General features: G+C 41.6%; 1 protein-coding gene across 1 annotated transcript in view; it reads right to left on the reverse strand.

Moving 5' to 3' along the window:
- Positions 1 to 19,647, reverse strand: part of LOC119968873 (target of Nesh-SH3-like) — a 371,610-nt gene that overhangs the window by 224,717 nt on the left and 127,246 nt on the right. Inside the window, exons 9-15 of the mRNA XM_038801796.1 lie at positions 18,640 to 18,720; positions 13,592 to 13,648; positions 12,766 to 12,858; positions 9,905 to 9,973; positions 8,545 to 8,619; positions 7,582 to 7,671; positions 3,276 to 3,323 (exon numbers count right to left, since the gene is read on the reverse strand). Coding sequence (XP_038657724.1) covers positions 3,276 to 3,323; positions 7,582 to 7,671; positions 8,545 to 8,619; positions 9,905 to 9,973; positions 12,766 to 12,858; positions 13,592 to 13,648; positions 18,640 to 18,720 — 513 coding nt within the window. The remainder of the gene's footprint in view (positions 1 to 3,275; positions 3,324 to 7,581; positions 7,672 to 8,544; positions 8,620 to 9,904; positions 9,974 to 12,765; positions 12,859 to 13,591; positions 13,649 to 18,639; positions 18,721 to 19,647) is intronic.

The following is a 19,647-nucleotide window of genomic DNA, read 5'->3' on the forward strand; positions in this document are numbered from 1 at the left end:
ACATTTACGGAACGTGGAACATTTGGCTGACCAGCTGTGGGTTGATATGAATTTTGTTTTAGAAATATGCAAGGACAGGCTGAGTTTCTTATATGCAGAATTGAAGAGATTGAAAGTGGCTGGCAAATCTGGTGCATAGTGGATAACAACACTGCAGTAATCAACTAACTGCAGATCACGTACACCTATGGTAGTCAGCATAGTTTTGGTACATAGGCAATTGAGGACAGTATTTAATATTGACACCAGACACAGTTGATCTTCGAGGAGGTGAAACCCATCTTCACGTAGATTGTGAATAGTTATTACACTGTTTTGCTTGACTCCAGTATGGATTTTAAACGTGCATGTTTCAGAACCTCCACTGAAGATAGTGGCAGTCATATCACCATGAAGAAATTGCATGATTGTAATGATGGACATCCAAATCTCTGGGGCACAATCCACAAAGCCTCGCTATTTATTGAGCTTTGCTTGTCTTGCTCCCTGCATGGTGGGTCCCCTAGGCGCCAATGGATTCATACCAGCTGCAGCAATGACATGACGCTGTTAAGTGAGCATTATTTGCTAATCAGGGTGGAAGCAGGAAAAAGGTACAGTCCCCAAGGAGCTCCCTTCCAGTTGAATAAATGCCCCTGTGCAATCAAACTTGATGCAGGGGATAATATTAAATTCTACCCTGTGTCTCTGAGGATTAGCCACAGGACCTCGGTGATTCAGAAGAACATGTGCCAAGGTTTTCACTGCTATTAAAAGAGGGAACTACCTCGATAGTTTCCATGGCATGATTTATCTGCATTTTCCACAGAATCCCAAAATCTTTACAGTGCAGAAGGAGGCCACTTGGCCCACTGAGTCTGTGTTGGCTCTATAGAAGATTCTTTCCTCTCTTGACGGTTACAATTGTAGCATTCCTTAAGTCAGGATGGGGAAGAGTTCCTTTTCCTCCAAATCCATAGGATGAGCGAATTGGGTGTTGATTTGAGCAAAGATTCATCAGCTTTGAAGACCTCAGCTGGAATACCATCAAGGTTGCAGGCTTTGTGGTTTTTCATCTGTTTGATTGCTTGTTGCAGTTCCCCCATCGCGGGTAGCCAGCATTTATTGCTCATCCTTTATTGCCCTAAAGAAGTGGGTGGCAAGGTATCTTCTGGAACTGCCACAGTTCACGTGGTATAGTGCTGTTAGGAAGGGAGTTCTAGGATTTTGACCCAGCTACAATGAAAGAATGAGGATATAGTTCTACATCAGGGTGGTGTGTTACTTGGAGGGTAACGTGCAAGTGGTGTTGTTCCCAAGCACATGATACCCTTAGCCCTCCGGTTGGGAGAGTTCCTGGGCTTGGAAGGTGCAATCGAAGGAGCAGAAGTGAGTTGCTGCAGTGTACCTGATAGATGGCACACACTGCTGCTATCCCTGTGCATTGATGGTGGGGGGGATTGAGTGTTTAAGGTTCCAATCAAGTGGAATGTTTTGTCTGGATGGCGCCAATCTTCTTTGTATTGTTGGAATTGCACTTATCCACACACGTGCAATGTATTCCATGACACTTCTCACTTGCGCCTTGCAGATGGTGTTTTGGGGGAATCAGAAGATGAGATACTCCCAGCAGAATTCCCAACTTCTGATCCATTCTTGTAGCCACAGTATTTATGTTAATTCAACTTAAGTTTCAGGTCAATGGTAATCAGCAGGATATCGATGTTCGGAAAAACAGCAATGGCATTGCCGCTATATGTCAAAGGCAGGTGGTTAGAGTCACTCTTGTTGGAGATGTTCATTGTCTGGCACTTGTGTGGCATGAATGTTACTTGCCACTTCTCAGGCTCAAGCCTGAATATTGTCCATGTCTTGTTTCAAGCAGACATGGACTGCTTCATTATTGTGGAATTGTGAATACCAGTAACATAGCAGATTTAACAGTAAGCGTCCCCATTTTGAACTTTACGCTGAAAAAAAGCCATTGATGAAGCAGCTGAAGATGGTTGGGCCTAGAACACTACTCCGAGGAACTTCTGCAGGACTGAGATTATTGACCTCCAACAACCACAACCTTTGATGCCAACCACTGGAGAGTTTTCCCCCTGATTCTCATTGACTTCAATTTTCTAGTGCACCTTGATGGCAGTTCAACAGATTGTAAAGGACCAGAGGACATGAGTTTAAAATATCCAGGAGTAGGAGCAGACTGAATGCTAGGTGGTCCTTTCCCCAGATGTAATACGTTTCTGGAATATATTACTGGCTGGTGTAGTGAGTGTTGACTCTCTGCTACATTGAAGATGCATCTGCAAGGGCTCCTGACAGAGGCAGAGATTATATTGTGTAGAAGTTAAATGTCTAGACAGATAATGCTTGGTCCAGATCTTTTTCTCTTTTCAGCCATGGGATTTTCTCTGGCTTTTATCCTCGCCCCAGAGATTACATAGTGGTGAGGTGGGAGAGAGTGGAAATTCCTAGGCTGGATATTCAAACCATCACAAGTGTGGAACAAGCTTGATGGACCAGCTGGTCTTTTCTTCCTGTCAAGTTTCTACGTTTGTTCATGATTAGGTATCCCGGACCACACATGATAATATCACTATCCAAACTGGGCCATATCACTATCCAAACCAAGTGATAGAAAGCAGATTTACACTATGGGCCCTGCCATAGTAATACTTGATCTGTATGATCAGGAGAAAAAGACAATAGAGAAGACCACCTTTATTATGGGGAAGATTGAAATCAAAGGACAGGCCAACATTGGCCATTTTTGTACCTTCTACTGATCTATTCAAACATCACTGATTGTAGCTTGGCTATAAGTCACATTGGAGAGATCTACAAAAGGACATAACTAGCTAAAAATGGGAGGGATAGATTTATATCTTGGGAGTGAATTTGTGTCAAGCCTTACAACATTTTGAAATACTCCACAAAATTTGTTGATTGTGACTCACTTGCATGCAATATTTTAGTGACCATGTAATATTCTTCATGCATGTGCAATGATTAAATAACGTGATACAATAATATTATTTATTGGTTCCAAAACATTGCAATCAATTAATTACAATGACAAGTTAGCTTGCTTGTGAAGCACATTTTCCATATTGTGTACTGGACATGCAGAGCATGAGGTGCCAAAACACTCAAGTGCGTGATATTCCAAGCCTTAAAAGCTGTGAAAGCATTGGAACTGACAACTGATGATATGTAAACAAATATATAACATGCAACTTGCTGCAACTTTCCAAGAAAAATCTCACATCCATGTTAGGTCTTGTTACTACTACCTGAGAGCTTCTGGGCTTCCATGGGATCTAAAGCAGATGTTGTGCCTGAAGTGAACAAAAATGAATTGTTGGAGGATAATACCTCAATTTCTGTATGATATATAGGCAAAAACAAACAACTTCCATAATTATTTTAATAAACTAGCACGACAGATTCACTACAGGGAAAAAGTTATAATCAACGTAGCCAACAGAGATCATGGACGGGATTTTCCGTCTCGCCAGACCCTTTTTCTGGCAGCGGGATCCTCCGTCCCAGAAGCCAGTCAATGGGGTTTCCTATTGTGGCCACCACACGCCATTTGGACATCCCTGGGCGTGAGTGTGTTTCTGGCGAAGTGGAGGATCTCACCGACGAAGAATCCCGCCCCTGTTAATCAAAACAAGGCTGGCTGGGAATAATTTCAAATAATGAACTTGGTAAATGGGCATTAAATTTTACTTTGATATGATTAATTGACCACACATTGAGTAAGTGCATTGATTCAAATAGAAAAACAATCCAGAACAGTAAGTCTAAACATGTAAGTACATTTTTCAATCATCATTTTGCACACATCAGAAGCCAAAGAGCGACACGTGACATTCAAAGGGATAACATGAGTTTGGTCCCTGGCCACTGCGAAAGGCAAGCACTATGCTTGTATCATTTTATTGCTTCATAGCTCCAGTATTTGTCAATAACTGCATTGTTCAATTTTTAGATTTCTGAACTTGCTACAAGATTATCAACTCATGTTTGACACAAAACAGATCGAGAAAATAAACATATTAAAGTGAGGGGCTTGACAAAATTAAGGCATTTCAAAGTTATCATCCTCGCCAACTGATTGAATGGTTGCATCAACTCTTGCCAAAGGCTTTGAACAAACAGTGCCAAAGACCACTAAATTCGCAAAGATGAACAGGTAAGACTGTTGTATCAAATCATAGTTTCACATGTTGAAAAAAATGAAACTGCATGCACAACGCAGTAAATTGATTTGAGATAATTTTTCAAAAAATATAATCCAAATATTAAACTGTAGGTAAGTATAGATAGCCCAATGAATGTTATCTAATGATGCTAGCGAAACGCCTACACAATAACTAGAGGGGAATGAATAATGAATGAGGCTGGAACAGAATATCCCCAAAATGAGCAAAGCATTCTTTACAAGCAATGGAAATGATGATGACAACTGGCCAAGTAAAATGCTTTTTCCATCTGTACTGAATAAACTCCACACCTTGAAGTGTGAAACTCAATATGTTAGCCAAGAAATGCTCTGTATACAAATGCAATAGGAAAAGGTCAAATGAAACACTCAGTGGCATAGATTTTTTTCGCCTGTAATATAGTTCATTAGATACCAAATGTTAGAACCTTGCCATGTTTTGATAGATAAATTGAGTTAACTAACCAAAGGAGGCACAATATGTGGGCTAAGGAAGATAATTTTTCCAAGTATGAGTGGGCAGAGATCGGGCAAAATGCATTAAGTAGGAAAATGTGAAATGGTCCATTTCCTGGTCCAGTGGCAAGAAGAATAAAGAAGAAGCATATTATCTAAATGATGAGAGATTGCAGAACTCTGAGATTCAGAGGGATCTGGGTGTCCTAGTGCATGAATCACAAGAGGCTAATATACAGGTACAGCAAGCAAATTAGGAAACTAATAGAATGTTATTGTTTATTATGAGGGGAACTGAATAGAAAATTAGAGAGGTTATGCTTCAGTTGTACAAGACACTGGTGATACCACAGTATTGGTCTCCTTATTTAGGGCATAAATATATTAGCAGCAGTTCAAAGAAGCTTTACTCGAATAATACCTGGCATGGGTCAGTTGTCTTATGAGGAAAGGTTGGGCAGTTAGGTTTGCAGTCATTGGAGTTTTGAAGAGAAAGAGGTGACTTGATTAAAACCTGAGGGGTTTTGGCAGGGTGGATGCAGGGAGGATATTTCCTTTGTGGGAGAATCTAGAACTCGGGGTCACTGTCACTTATTTAAGACAGCGATGGTAGGGGAGCACAATGGCACAGTGGTTAGCACTGCTGCCTCACAGCGCTGAGGACCCGGGTTCGAACCCGGCCCGGGGTCACTGTCCGTGTGGAGTTTGCACATTCTCCCCGTGTCTGCATGGGTCTCACCCCCACAACCCAAAAAGATGTGCAGGGTAGGTGGATTTGCCATGCTAAATTACCCCTTAATGGCAAAAAAATAATTTGGTACTCCAAATTTATTTTTTAAGAAGATAGCGATGAGGGGAAATCTTTTCTCTCAGTAGATTGTGAGTCTTTGGAAGTCTTTTTCTCAAAATATGATGGAAGCAGAATCATTTCATGTTTTTAAGGCAGAGCCAGATACATTCTTGATTAACAAGGGGGGAGGGGGAGGGGGGAGTCAGGATAAGGACCAGTCTGGGGTTCAAGTTATTATTAGTGTGGCACTAACAATTGCACACAAAGACTCGATTCAGTATAAGAGAGTGAGATGCTATTCCTTCGGCTGCAGCTGAAGATTGGCATCTCAGGGGAACTTATGAATATTTATACTGCTCCCTGTGGGTGGAGCTAGCCGGCAGGGGCTTAGCGGAAAACCTGTAATACAGGTACTGTCATACATCCCCTAATGCAAGCACACACATATATACAGTGGTAGATCACCACAATCAGATCAGCCATGATCTTACTGAATGGGTTCTTTGAGCCCTACTCCTACTCCGAATTCGTATGTCCGCATGTAAAAGTATGATTACAATGTACGTGAGATGAAGCACAGCAAACAAATGAGCTATAGTGCATTGAATAAATACATGGGGCAAGATTCTCTGTTGCCCGAAGCCAATATCACAATCGGCGATCGGGTGGAGAATCCTTTCCGACACCCAAATCGGGGGCTGCGCCAGTTTGACGCCGGTTTACAAGTTTCCGCACACTCGAAACTGGCGTCACTACGTTGTGCGGTGCATGCTTTGGAATGGCGTTGGCGCATCATTCGAAGGCCCTCCCCCAATGCTCTGCCCCCGATGGACCGAGTTCCCGACCGAACAGTTAAGGTGTGGCCTGAGCGGTTGGGAACACGGTGTGGCGGCCGTGGACTATGCCCAGCGCCACCACAGTTGGCCGGGAGCTGTGCTGCTGGCCGGGGGCATTCCACAGAGGCTGGGGGGACTGGTGGGGATGGGCAGGGGTTGTCCTGTGGGACCGTCTTTAGCAGGTCGGGTCCATGCACGGCCGGCGCCATGTTGTACGACGCGACCGCTGCAGGTCGTCTCTGTGCGCATGCACGGCCACGGACCCAGCCATTTTCCAGCTGTTTTTGCTGCGGGAGACGGGGGGTTTTCTGTGCACGGCTGCTAGCCCCTCACCAGTCCCAGAATCGGTGAGGGTTTGGTGCCGATTTTAGAACCGTAAAATGCCATATTTTCCACGCGGGCGTTGGCACTTAGCCGTAGAATCGGACAATCCAGCCCATGCTTTTCTAACTAATACGTAATCACAACATTCTATCACTTGGTAATGCCTTCCTTCAAGGAAACCCACTCATTTTGTTATATTCTAGTAAGACACCAAGAGGCAATTTATGGGCAGCCAATTCTATTAAACAGGATGCAGGTGGCATCTGCCTTTACAATGAGCTCATGTACCAAGATCTGTGGACCAGAACTTTTTTGTACAATCTGTAAGAGTTTTGCGAGCGACCTACAGTAGTCCCTCTAAAGACCGCTGGTTAAGCCACTTAGTGCCTGGAATCAATGGGCACACCTGTGTGGTACACATATTGGTATGAAAAATGGAGTCAGGGATGGAGAACCAAGATAATGTGCGTGACTGTTTCAGGAGGAAGCTCTGGCCGCCCAACTTGAGAGCCCATTTGAAAATCAGCAGTTACCCATTGGATGAGTGATCTCTTTGTTAAATCACCACCAACTCTTTTTGTAATATTTTGCCTTAATTAGATGAAATTTCGTAACCAAAGAACATGCCTCACCGATGCACATTTGCTTACTAGGTAGAACGTTATAAACCGGAGGACCTATTTTAAAAATACTACATAGGTGAACAATTTTTCAATATTATTTATCCTTTTATAACCAACTAATTTGCTTTGAATAGGCACCCTAACCTAATCAAGAATATATTACAGTAGACTGATCAGGCTTCATATTTCAATGCATTGTACTCATAAGCAACGGCATTATGGCATATTAATCATTAGGAATTATCAAACTAATTACCCATACATATGATACAGGTCACAAATAATTTGGCACCACACACAAACCCGTCTATCCTATAATGTTATTATTGGAACTACCTGATAGATGCTGCTTGTCCACAACAGTATGGTCAGAGGTTGTACTTAATATAATGAGTGGCAACATGGTAGAAGGTGGTTTCGCAGCTTCTGTAATGCATTTCAGAGAAAATAAGTTGAAACATTCTGCTGACCTAGCACAGAAGCCGATATCTTTGGAAACAGGATACCTCATTGCTTCCACTTCCAGTTAACTTAATTTTCATTTCAACATACAAACATCATGTATTGAGCAGTTAATAATAGCACATTGGTCAAGCTGTACTGTATTTGGCTGCTTACTAATCAGACTGTGTTTAACAAAGACATTCAGAGTTTAAGTCCATGCACAGTATCGTAATCTGTAAGTCGTAATGCAGTTCATGTAAATGAACAACTACAATTTAATGGACAGGATCCCAGTCCTTATGAAGTTAATGCTTTAAAGCATCAGACGCTGGGATGTGAGTTCATATGTGTGAACCTCCATACTGCCGGGTTTCCAATCCTCATTGAGTTCCTAGGGAATAATAAGTGTGGGACAGGCATAAACCCACATGGGAAGGAGAAACTGAGGGTAAAGAATCCACAGTGGATCATTCTCTCACACCTCCCCGCAATCGATTTGAAACAGCACCAGTGGAAATGTTGATACAGGTTACTCCATCCATGCTCTCAGCCACAGGCCTCACTATGGCTTAGAAAAAAAGGATAGGTTGTGTCCTCACATAATAGTTAAAAGCTATCACACCTAATTAAAATGTATGGATTTACTGAACCGGAAATGTTGCTTGCAAAAATGAAGTTCATACTGAAATAAGTACTAAGCAATAAAATTTACACTTAAAAATTCAGTGTCAGATCTCAAGCCTTCATCCATGCAAGAGGATGTTGGTATTGATGCATTTATAGATGTAATGCTTGATGACAATGCACATCACCTTTAATAACACACACCTATGCTATTCCAATTATTGAGTCTACCTGTGGGTTGCTGCTTATCCATGGTATCAAACTCAGGAGATGCGCTTGAAGTGAGGAAAACTGGTATCTGAATGTCTGTAATGTTTTATCAAAAAAAGGGTAGAAAGTTATGTGACACACCAAAGACTTAAAATTAAGCAGGATTGTTTAAAATTCTGGTGCGTCCTCCACACGTGTGATAACTTAAGCTTGACAGTAACAGATGCATATTCTCATTGCTTGGCCATCACAAGTTAGGCAGAACTTCTGGTTATTATCAAAGAAATTATGGCAATTGAGTCACAAAACACAAGGCTGACGAATATAATTCCATATTGCAAACACACCATGTCACTGTATAAAGCCATGCAACGATACACAGGGAGATACAGATCACTGCAGGGTTGCACTACCTGTCTGTTCTTCCTTGGTGAGTGGGGAAGGTTATAATCAAATGACATACCAAAAGTTTGCTGATGATTGATAGAAAACAAACTTCATGCAAACATCATTGAATAGGTTTCCAAAAGAAAGTACCACAAAGCACATTGGAAAATTAATCCACAGTTAGGGAACGTTTCCTTTGTTAGCTATTGGTGGTGACATCGCAAGAAGAAACACAAAAACAGAAACGGTTTCACAACAATTAAGAAACAGAAAATATTATCTGCCAAGTAGTGTTGCGTGTTGGCTGTACAATACACTTCATGCAAGCATCAGATTGCCATGTGTTTGATTTCCCAAAAAGATGCAGCCAAATCATTCTTGCTTTTAACATTCACAGTCAATGTGTCAAGTGACATCCGTTCACTTAAATAATACCATAAATTCTAATGCTCTGGCAAGTTAATAGACTTCAGATAGAGGCAATGATTGATCTCTTTCAGCAACTCCAAATGTAACCGCATGATCATCTGCATGAACTCCATGCTACACAGCCAAAGGTTAAAAGAGTATCTAAAGCTTTGCACTGCACATATTAAAGAGTTCAAATAAGTTGTACAATTCCACATGAGAACTATTGAAAAGAAGCAAATGGGAAAAAAATTATGGTTATGTTGCATAGGTTTGTGCTCACAAATAAATATGTTTCTGTAAATTTTCTGAACTTTTGTCCGTGAGGAAAACATTGAAACTTCTTTCACCAGCAGTTTAATATTCCAAAGTCATAAAAGTCAAGTTGCTTCAAAGTAAAATGCCTATATTATGATTTGAAACAATTCCAATTAAATGGAAGAAACCCTTAGGAATTTTATTTGCGTCAATGTCCATATATGCATGTGTATATAAAAATATTGGCCAACAGTACCTGCACTTTGAGTATCCCGATGGAAATATTCATAGCTGTGTTAACTATTTAAAACATTTCTTATGAACTTGCCTGCTGGATCAGACTTAGGCACTGGTTTTGATGGGAAGGATGGACTGACTGCGGATGGCAGCTTGGATTCTGTAATTTATAACAGATCACATTATTAAAAATATAGCTACAATTCTACTGACTAAAAAATTAAGTTGGTCTAGAAATTTGTGGAGGCTTGACCGGATATCCTATCCTGACAGAATAATAGTCCCACAGCCCTGCCCACACCCCTCGCCGCCCCCACTCCCGCCCCCCTCCCAAGGTGGAAACCTGGCATTGGGGTTTTGATCAGTCCATTCATGGCATTACAAGGGACTAGAACAACATCCACCAAATTTCAGGACCAATATACAGGTGGCTTGTAAAAGTAAAATGCCTTAATAACAGGAAGTTTTTTCAGTAAGTACAATACTGTCCCAAAAACCTCTTGGCAGCACAATTAATTCCAAAATTAATCTATCAGCTCAGTGATATATGTTTCACAAAATATCATTGAATTCCATGCAATTGAAGTTCTATTGACACGATAATTGGAATTTTATTAGCAGCCAGATTATACCTAATCACCCACGTTACACTTCATGAAAATATAAATACATCACTATGTACTGATAGAACACTTTGTTCATAAGAAGAGTTAATGAATTTTATACAATGTGCACTGATCAAATTAATAAAACAGAAACATATTGAGAAAATTCAAATACTAATGTAATATGTATGTAGATATCAACACACCTCATATAGACAACAACTTGATTAGATAACCTTTCTCTTCCCCCCCCCCCCCCCCCCCCCCCAGGCATGGTGCCCAGTTATCTTGGGCAGCAACACAGCCTGGATATGTTGGGCAGTGGTGACCCCTCCCAGCAGCTTGTTGAGTTCCTCATTGAGGATGATGAGTTGCAGGTGGTGGGGGATTATGGGCGTCATCTTGTTCCCCTGTGCCACGTTGCCAGCCAGCTCGGGAATCTCGGTGGTCAGCTGCTCAAGCACAGCAGCCTGGTAGATGGAGGTCCCGGCACCCACCTGCGCGACATAGTGGCCCTTATCCAGCAGTCAGTGAATGTCACCAACGGGGAACTGGAGACCAGGGCTGAAGTAGCGGGTCTTGGCCTTGGCAGGCACTTTGCCTCCGATTTTACCGCGACCAGACTTGTTGTTACTGTTGAAAACCTATTGCTATTCTTCAGCAAGGGTACAATGAGCACGAATCTTTGGGACCAACATCCCACACCCAAAATATAATTGAATAATGTCTGAGCCAATATTGAGTAAGGCAACGTCTCATGACTCCCAAGCATCCACCTAACACAAGTATTCAGACCCGTGCAATTGTAAATGAGTAACGACTGCTTAAGGCCCCTTGCCAAAATTAGATAATGATAACTGGAGGAAGCTGGGTTTGCTAAATTGGCTAAATTAGGTCCCCATGACGGTCCTAGATTTAATCCCTAGCCTGAGCTGAATGTATTTCTCTTAACTAGTATCGTGGTTTGATTACTACAAGTAGCATTAGCTAACCTGGATTAGGAAGAGGAAAATTGATGAGCGATCCAATTCCTGGTTGGTATCTAACAACCTCCTAATATATATGCATATGCCTGGGACAGAATAAATCCCGTGACTGATTGGCCCCACAATACTGATGATGCCTAATGATCACTTGGGGGCATCAACACTGTACAAATGGTATCTGTTGAACCACATGCTGAAAAAGGTTTAAAGCCTTCAGGAAAATAGTGGGAGGGAGCTGGTAAGATAAACTTGGCAAGAAATTTGAAAAGAATTTCTCTCAAAGTTTAACATTATAGCGTAACTATTAGAACATAGAACATTACAGCGCAGTAAAGGCCCTTCGGCCCACGATGTTGCACCGTCCTGTGAAACCCTTCTAAAGTCCCTCTACATTATTCCCTTATCGTCCATATGCCTATCCAATGACCATTTGAATGCGTTTAGTGTTGGCGAGTCCACTACTGTTGCAGGCAGGGCATTCCACGCCCTTACTACTCTCTGAGTAAAGACCCTACCTCTGATATCTGTCCTATATCTATCTCCCCTCAATTTAAAGCTGTGTCCCCTCGTGCTGGACATCACCATCCGAGGAAAAAGGCTCTCGATGTCCACCCTATCTAATCCTCTGATCATCTTGTATGCCTCAATTAAGTCCCCTCTTAACCTTCTTCTCTCTAACGAAAACAGCCTCAAGTCCTTCAGCCTTTCCTCATATGATCTTCTCTCCATACCAGGCAACATTCTTGTAAATCTCCTCTGTACCCTTTCCAATGCTTCCACATCCTTCCTATAATGTGGCGACCAGAATGCATCAACACTTTGCTTTGTACACTGTTTGCAATCACAATCAATATTAGCCCCAAAATGGGGCCGCAGTGGTTAGCACTGTTGTCTTATGGTGCCGAGGACCCGGGTTCAATCCCGGCCCCGGGTCACTATCCGTGTGGGGTTTACACATTCTCCGTGTCTGCGTGGGTCTCACTCCCACAACCCAAAGGTATGCAGGGTAGGTGGATTGGCCATGCTAAATTTCCCCTTAATTGGAAACAAAATAATTAATATTAGCCCCAAAATGAATCCAGAACTGAAAATGAAGCCTCTATTCAATTCAGCAGTATGTGATTATACAAAATTAGAGGTACATACAACAAGGGTAAAATAGTAAACATGAGATATTTTATTCTTCATATAAAGTGGGCTAACCAAATTTGCAGTATATTTGCTATCGCTCCATCAAACAGTCCTCCTGAATTGAATTTTACCCAAGCCAAGTTTGACAAAGCAGCACATGATTGATAATCAATCATTTGTTTCTACTTCCTGCTGTATTCAGAGTACCAAGATCGATGTCAGAATATTACCTTTCGTTGTTAATGGCTTCATCTCTGATTTCTGTTTTGGTTTTCTTATCTTGACATTTTTAAACGACGACTTAGTGACAGTATTTGAAATCTCTGGAAAGGAGCACAGAAATAAGATGAGAGATTATAAAAGCAGCCCTGTACTGTTAGTTTATGATTCATTAGTAAGCAGTGGCAGGAACCAACTGATGTCAGGAAATCGCATCGTTCTGAATGGTTGATACCCACAATTAGATCAACTGGTCCCAGTGCTCATCATTCAAGTTGAAACTGTCCCCTGAGATTCAAAACTAAAGGACAAAATCCTAACAACACGCGTCAATTATCAGGACAATTTTCTATATTTCTTTATCTTTAAGTAATTTGCATGAACACTCCTGTTAAAATGTTAAATGAACCTTTTCTTGTATTACTGACAGATGAACCGCACAATGGTACATTCCTATTCTGCTCAAAATAGACAACATTACGTACTTTTAAAATATTATTTATCATTGAAATCAGAACTATTTATTTACCCTTGGCTAAGTCCTAGTATTAGAACCTCACCTTTGCTCTGCAAGGCTGGTTTCATTTCAATTTCTGAAACTGTCAATGCTCTCAGGTTTGGAGTGAGGTGTGAATCGTAATTTTAGTATCGCACAGGTAGTGTTGAAAATCTGGACTTATTATCCCTCTCATATCTTCTGGTCCATTTATATTACTTAATATAATATTGCACGGACCTCACGGTCAATTCCCAATTTACTCATTAAACATATGGTCTGGCTGCTAGTTCCTGCGGCAAATGGACAGTGCTACAAACTACTTTCTCCATTCCACTTACCTTTATCTTTGAATTTATTTCTATCTCCCTTGGCACGGAACTGATCAGGAGTTCGTTCTGTGGCAAACAACATAAAACTAATAAATAATCTGAATTAACCTGTGAAGGATTGTTTTAAGAGATTATCGGAAGGAATATTTGTCCCATTATTGTGGAGAAGCGGGGAAAGAGTGGGTGGAGATCCTGGTCATTGGGAAACCTGGATTAAGCGTAATATGGCAATGCAAACAAATTTAACTGGAGGACCTTTACTGTAAAGGATTTCTCTATAGCCCGCAACCAGCCAGCCAGATCGAGTTCAGCTAGTAGGCCTCAATTGGGATGAGTGAGGAGAGATGTTTGGCTGGAATAGATAGTGAATGCAAGATAGAGGTGTGATCATGGATGCAAGGTCAAAATAAATCACCGGCTTGTGGTCGAGGGTAGGGTATTAGGCATCTTAGATCAGTGGAGAAGATCAGCCAATCACCATTGGGTGGGGTGAATCTTGGGCAGGGAAGCATGAGGAACTGTGGGGAAGCATTCTGCTTCTCTTGGCTTACCAGTAGTCCAAGATAAACATTCACCTGCTGGACCCAGCCTCTCTTCAGCTGCCGGGGAGCAGAATTTAATGCATTCCCCTGCGATGGGTTTGGTGGCAGGGATTATTTAATTGGGTAGGAGGGTGGTGGATAAGGATACCACCACATTCATGCCTCTGCCCCGATTGCGTCCTGGACAGGAAGGTTCATGGACAGCCTTCCCGCCATACTACCAATTGAGACCCTGAAGTGGCCCACTCAAGGTCCACTTGAGGGCCTGATCCTACCTCCTCTGCTATTCAATCAGGAGCAGCAGAAAGCCATTTGATACTTGGGAAGCCCGAAATGCAAATCTGGTGCATTTGCTTATGAGCTCCCAAGGATGGGGTCATGGGATCCCTCATTCAAAGGCACTCATTACCTAACTTGTCAAGGGATTCAGCATCAGGAAAGGGGTGGGGCCTCTGCTGGCCAGTCTCCCTGACACTGCCTGCAATGGATAGATGCCGTCCTTCAATTGGCACAGCAGCTCTCAGGGGCAGGATTTCCTGAGTTGTCCTTGATCCTAGGGATGTCCTGCCACTGGTCATTTAAGGGCCTGATGGTGAGCAGTCCCTGAAGATGGCAATGCGGGACTCTCAATGGGTTTCCTGCCAGCACCCGACACAACCTTGTATTCAAATAAATATTGCCTGGGTGTTCTGAGGCTTGGGAAACCCAGTCCACAGTCAATATAACATTTGAGGCAAGTAAAATATTAATATCCTGGACCCACTTCTCGAGAGCAGGTTAGTCGCCCACCATACCACCACCACCACCATCTTCTCCACTCCCCACCACCCAACCCACCTCTGTTGAAACTGCAAATGGGCATGCTGGGTTTCTGATATCCTATATTTGAAAAATGAAAACATGAAATGAAAATCGCTTATTGTCACAAGTAGGCTTCAAATGAAGTTACTGTTAAAAGCCCCTAGTCGTCACATTCCGGTGCCTATTCGGGGAGGCTGTTACGGGAATCGAACCATGCTGCTAGCCTGCCTTGGTCTGCTTTCAAAGCCAGCGATTTAGCCCTGTTCTAAACAGCCCCGTATTTTGAGCACCCCTCCATACAGCAATGTCCCACTCATTGTTGTCCAATTTTAACTCCCATTGAATCTAACACCAAAACAAATCAGGATTAAAAGGCTGTTGGCATCCTGTAAACTGTCTTGTTAGTAGATTTACCGTGTTAAATGACAGAGGAGAGTGAAACCAAACAAAAAAAGTGTCAATGTCCCCCCTTCATAGTCCAAATTAAATGTTTTATATTTTGAATGCACAGTTGAACTTTCCCTGGCAAAATTATGCTGTACTGTGAATTATTCCACCGAATAATATAATAAATTCAATGGAAACTGTGAGAAGTCTGGGAGAAATTTCACCCATGACTTTAGGAGGGCAATTATTTGCAATCAGGAATGGTACCATACATGTAATAAAGCAGGAAAGATATTTATTCAGTGAGCTAATATTTTCATCACAACGATTTTAGTAAGTGACTTTCTATGCTAGATTTTTCGAACAGCAAGAGGTCTAACAATACCAGGTTAAAGTCCAATAGGTTTGTTTGGAATCACTAGCTTTCAGAACACAGCTCTTTCATCAGGTGAGATTTTTTAGAAGTCAGTGCTGATAATACAGGTTCCATATTTGTTGCTAATAAGCTTGGCATGTGGTATTGACTTAAGCTTTAGGTAACATCAAAGTGCTTTTATTTGTGTCATGTGAGTGTCCCTTTAAGAAAAGTGTGCTTTATCAAATGGCTGCAGTGATGGCATTGTGTGTAGAGCTGGAAGCTCTTTTTGGCTCTGTGTTTAGTTTCGCTTTCAGTTGGAGAGCTGCATTCAAACCAAGTAGATGTGTATTGATATCTCTCTCTGCAATCTAAAGAATGTTTCCAGATCACTTGATGATTTCAAAGTAATACCTGTTTCTGTAAGGAATGCAAATCTACTGCATTTGGTTTTTTGACTTATTGATGTCGTTTGGAAAGTTATTAAGGGTTATCAATAGAGTATTGTATCTGTGGGGATTATTTGTGTTGGGGTAGTTGCTAAGATGTTTATTGTGTGTTTATAAAATTATTAACTGGATTCATAGGATAAACATTAGAGTTAGGGTTAGGGTGTTTTTGTTTTAAAATACTTTTAGTTCTCTGTTGCATCACACCTGTAAAGTGGGCCCTTGTGCTCCCCATAACCAAAATCTATTAAAAGTTGTGGGTCAGGTGAACTCCATGATACTTTGCTGTTCTCTAAACCACGGCCCATAATATTTGTGTCTGCATTGGTGTGTTACGAATGACAGTTCTTGTAAAGCTAGGAGTAGAAATGTAAAGAAACTTCAATGAATATCAATATATTTCATTGCTGCCTCATATGGGAGAGGAGGGAAGGAGGGGGGATTGGGAGAGGACATATTTCTTTCAGAAACACTTAGCTCGATAGTTTTTAATGAGGTAAACAGACATATGGATTTCTCTAAATTACAAGGCCTTGCTTTACTTCGTGTTTTCTGGTTTGTTCGATCTACAAGCGGAGCATCCATCTAGTTAACTAGGGGAGGTAAAGTTTTTGAGTCTATTAAGTGCTATGGGCCAGGGTTTAGAGAACACCAAAATATATCATGGAGTTCATCTGACCTACAACTTTTAATAGATTTTGGTTATGAGGAGCACAAGGGCCCACTTTCCAGGTGTTGTGCAACAGAGATCTAAAGTATTTTTTAAACAAAACAATGTTTATTCTATGAATCCAGTTAACATTTTATAAGCACACATTAAACACCTTTTCAACTACCAACACAAATACCCCCCAAAGATACAGTACTCTATAGGTATCGCTTAATAACTTTCCTAACAACATCTATTAGCCAAACACCGTTTTTTCCTACAAAACAGTAGGTTTGAATTCCTTACAGAAAACAGGTATTACTTTGAAGTTATTAAGTGGCCTGAAGACATTCTTTAGCATGCAGAGAGAGAGACCAAAAATACACCTTCTTTGTTTGAACGCAGATCCCAACTGAAAACGAAATCAAAAAACTCAGAGCCACAAAGCAGCTTCCAGCTCAAAACGAAAGTAAAAGACAGAATCACAACCCAGCTCCACCCACACAATGACATCACTGCAGCCATTTGATAAAACACATTTTTCTTAAAGGGACCCTCACATGACAACAGGTGATTAAGAAGGCAAATGGAATTTTGTCCTTCATTGCTAGAGGGATGGAGTTTAAGACTAGGGAGGTTATGTTGCAATTGTATAAGGTGTTAGTGCGGCCACACCTGGAGTATTGTGTTCAGTTTTGGTCTCCTTACTTGAGAAAGGACGTACTGGCGCTGGAGGGTGTGCAGAGGAGATTCACTAGGTTAATCCCAGAGCTGAAGGGGTTGGATTTTGAGGAGAGGTTGAGTAGACTGGGACTGTACTCGTTGGAATTTAGAAGGATGAGGGGGGATCTTATAGAAACATTTAAAATTATGAAGGGAATAGATAGGATAGATGCGGGCAGGTTGTTTCCACTGGCGGGTGACAGCAGAACTAGGGGGCATAGCCTCAAAATAAGGGGAAGTAGATTTAGAACTGAGTTTAGGAGGAACTTCTTCACCCAAAGGGTTGTGAATCTATGGAATTCCTTGCCCAGTGAAGCAGTTGAGGCTCCTTCATTACATGTTTTTAAGGTAAAGATAGATAGTTTTTTGAAGAATAAAGGGATTAAGGGTTATGGTGTTCGGGCCGGAAAGTGGAGCTGAGTCCACAAAAGATCAGCCATGATCTAATTGAATGGCGGAGCAGGCTCGAGGGGCCAGATGGCCTACTCCTGCTCCTAGTTCTTATGTTCTTATGTTCTTATGTTCTTATGACATAAGGTAAAAAAAAGGTCAGTATTATTTATGCAGCATTTTTTTGCTGCTATCTCTTTTCTGGTAGATTGATTGAACAGGCCAACATTCTCCCAGTATTTTCTATTTCTTCCCTTGAGATTGACTTACATTCAAATAAATGGCAGAATAAAAATAGTTTTAAGAAGTTTCATAAATGACAAAACTCTTCTGCAAAATACTGAAAATTCAGTAACTCCAATAATTACACTAGGAAGTTGAAGTTATGCATCATGGAGAGCTTTATCCACAAGAATTATGGAGTTGCCCAAATTGTCTCAGATAATCTTGCGAGCATCTTTGTGCTGATAAATTTCTAAGCTCGTACAAATATTGTTTGGATTTCTGGGAGTATAGTAAAATCCATGGTTTTAGGAATCCTGGTGAAGCACTGGGCTGGATTCTCCGGTCCCCCAGTTGTGTATTCCTCAGCAAAGTGCCATTCACTGCGGGCAGGATTTTATCTTCCCACCTCTTGTCAATGGGATTTCCCTTTGTGACCAACCCACACCACCAATGTAACCCGTGGGGCAGGGTTGCGCTGCAGCGGGAAAAGTGAATCGCAACAACCAGAGAATTCCAACCTGTTTCCAACACTATACCTGATTTAATTGGAATGAGAGGTTTTGGTGATGAACTGGTACCAGAATGGACATCCGCACTATCGGAAACTGACTGACCACCTGAAACAGTTATTGAGAAAGCCGATCAGGAATTTTACTCAGCTTATGTACAATACAAAAAATAAATCATTCTACGAAGTTCAGCGAAAGCTAATCAATCATGTTTTTCTTTGCTTTCATGTGATGTGGGAATTAATGGCAAGCCAGCATCGGTAACCCATCCCTAATTGCCCTTGAACTGGGTGATTTGCTCGGCAAGCTCGTTCAGATAGCAGTTAAGAGTCAACCAAACATTGGTGTGGGCCTAGAGTCACATGTAGGCCAGACCAGGTAAGGGTAGCAGATTTCCTTCACCATTACTGAGACTAGTTTTATAGTCCAGGTACATTAACTGAACTTAGCACTCAATTGAAATCTCGTGGCAGGATTTGAACCCATGTCCCCAAAGCATTAGCCTGGATCTCGGCGACTAGTAGTCCAATGATATTACGCCACCATCTCCGAAATCAGCAACAACTTGCATTTATATTATGCTTCTAATACAGTAAAATGTCCCAATGCATTTCACAGAAGCAATTATCAAACAAAGTTGGACATTGAGCCACTTGAAGGATCAGCAACCAAAGGCGTTTAAGGAATTTCTGATAAGGAAGAGTGAGAGCGAGGAAGACAGGTTTAGGGCTGTAATGACGGGCCTCGGAATCTAAAGACATGGTGGAATAAAACAACTTGGATATACACAAGCAACCAGAATTGAAGAATCATAGAGATTTTGATGGGGTCTTAGGCCGGAAATGTTACAGAAATAGGGAGGGACAAGTCATGGCGTGATGGGACATCAAGAAGGGGAATTTTAAAATCAAGGTGTTGGTGGACCAGAGGCCAATGTAGATTAGTGAACACAGGAATAATTAGTGAACAGGATTTAGTGCAAGTTCAGACAAGGCATCAGAGTTTTTAATGAAGGGTCAATGATGGTGGATCAGC

This window comes from Scyliorhinus canicula, chromosome 7 (genome assembly GCF_902713615.1).
Source record: "Scyliorhinus canicula chromosome 7, sScyCan1.1, whole genome shotgun sequence".
Classification (NCBI taxonomy): Eukaryota; Metazoa; Chordata; class Chondrichthyes; order Carcharhiniformes; family Scyliorhinidae; genus Scyliorhinus; species Scyliorhinus canicula.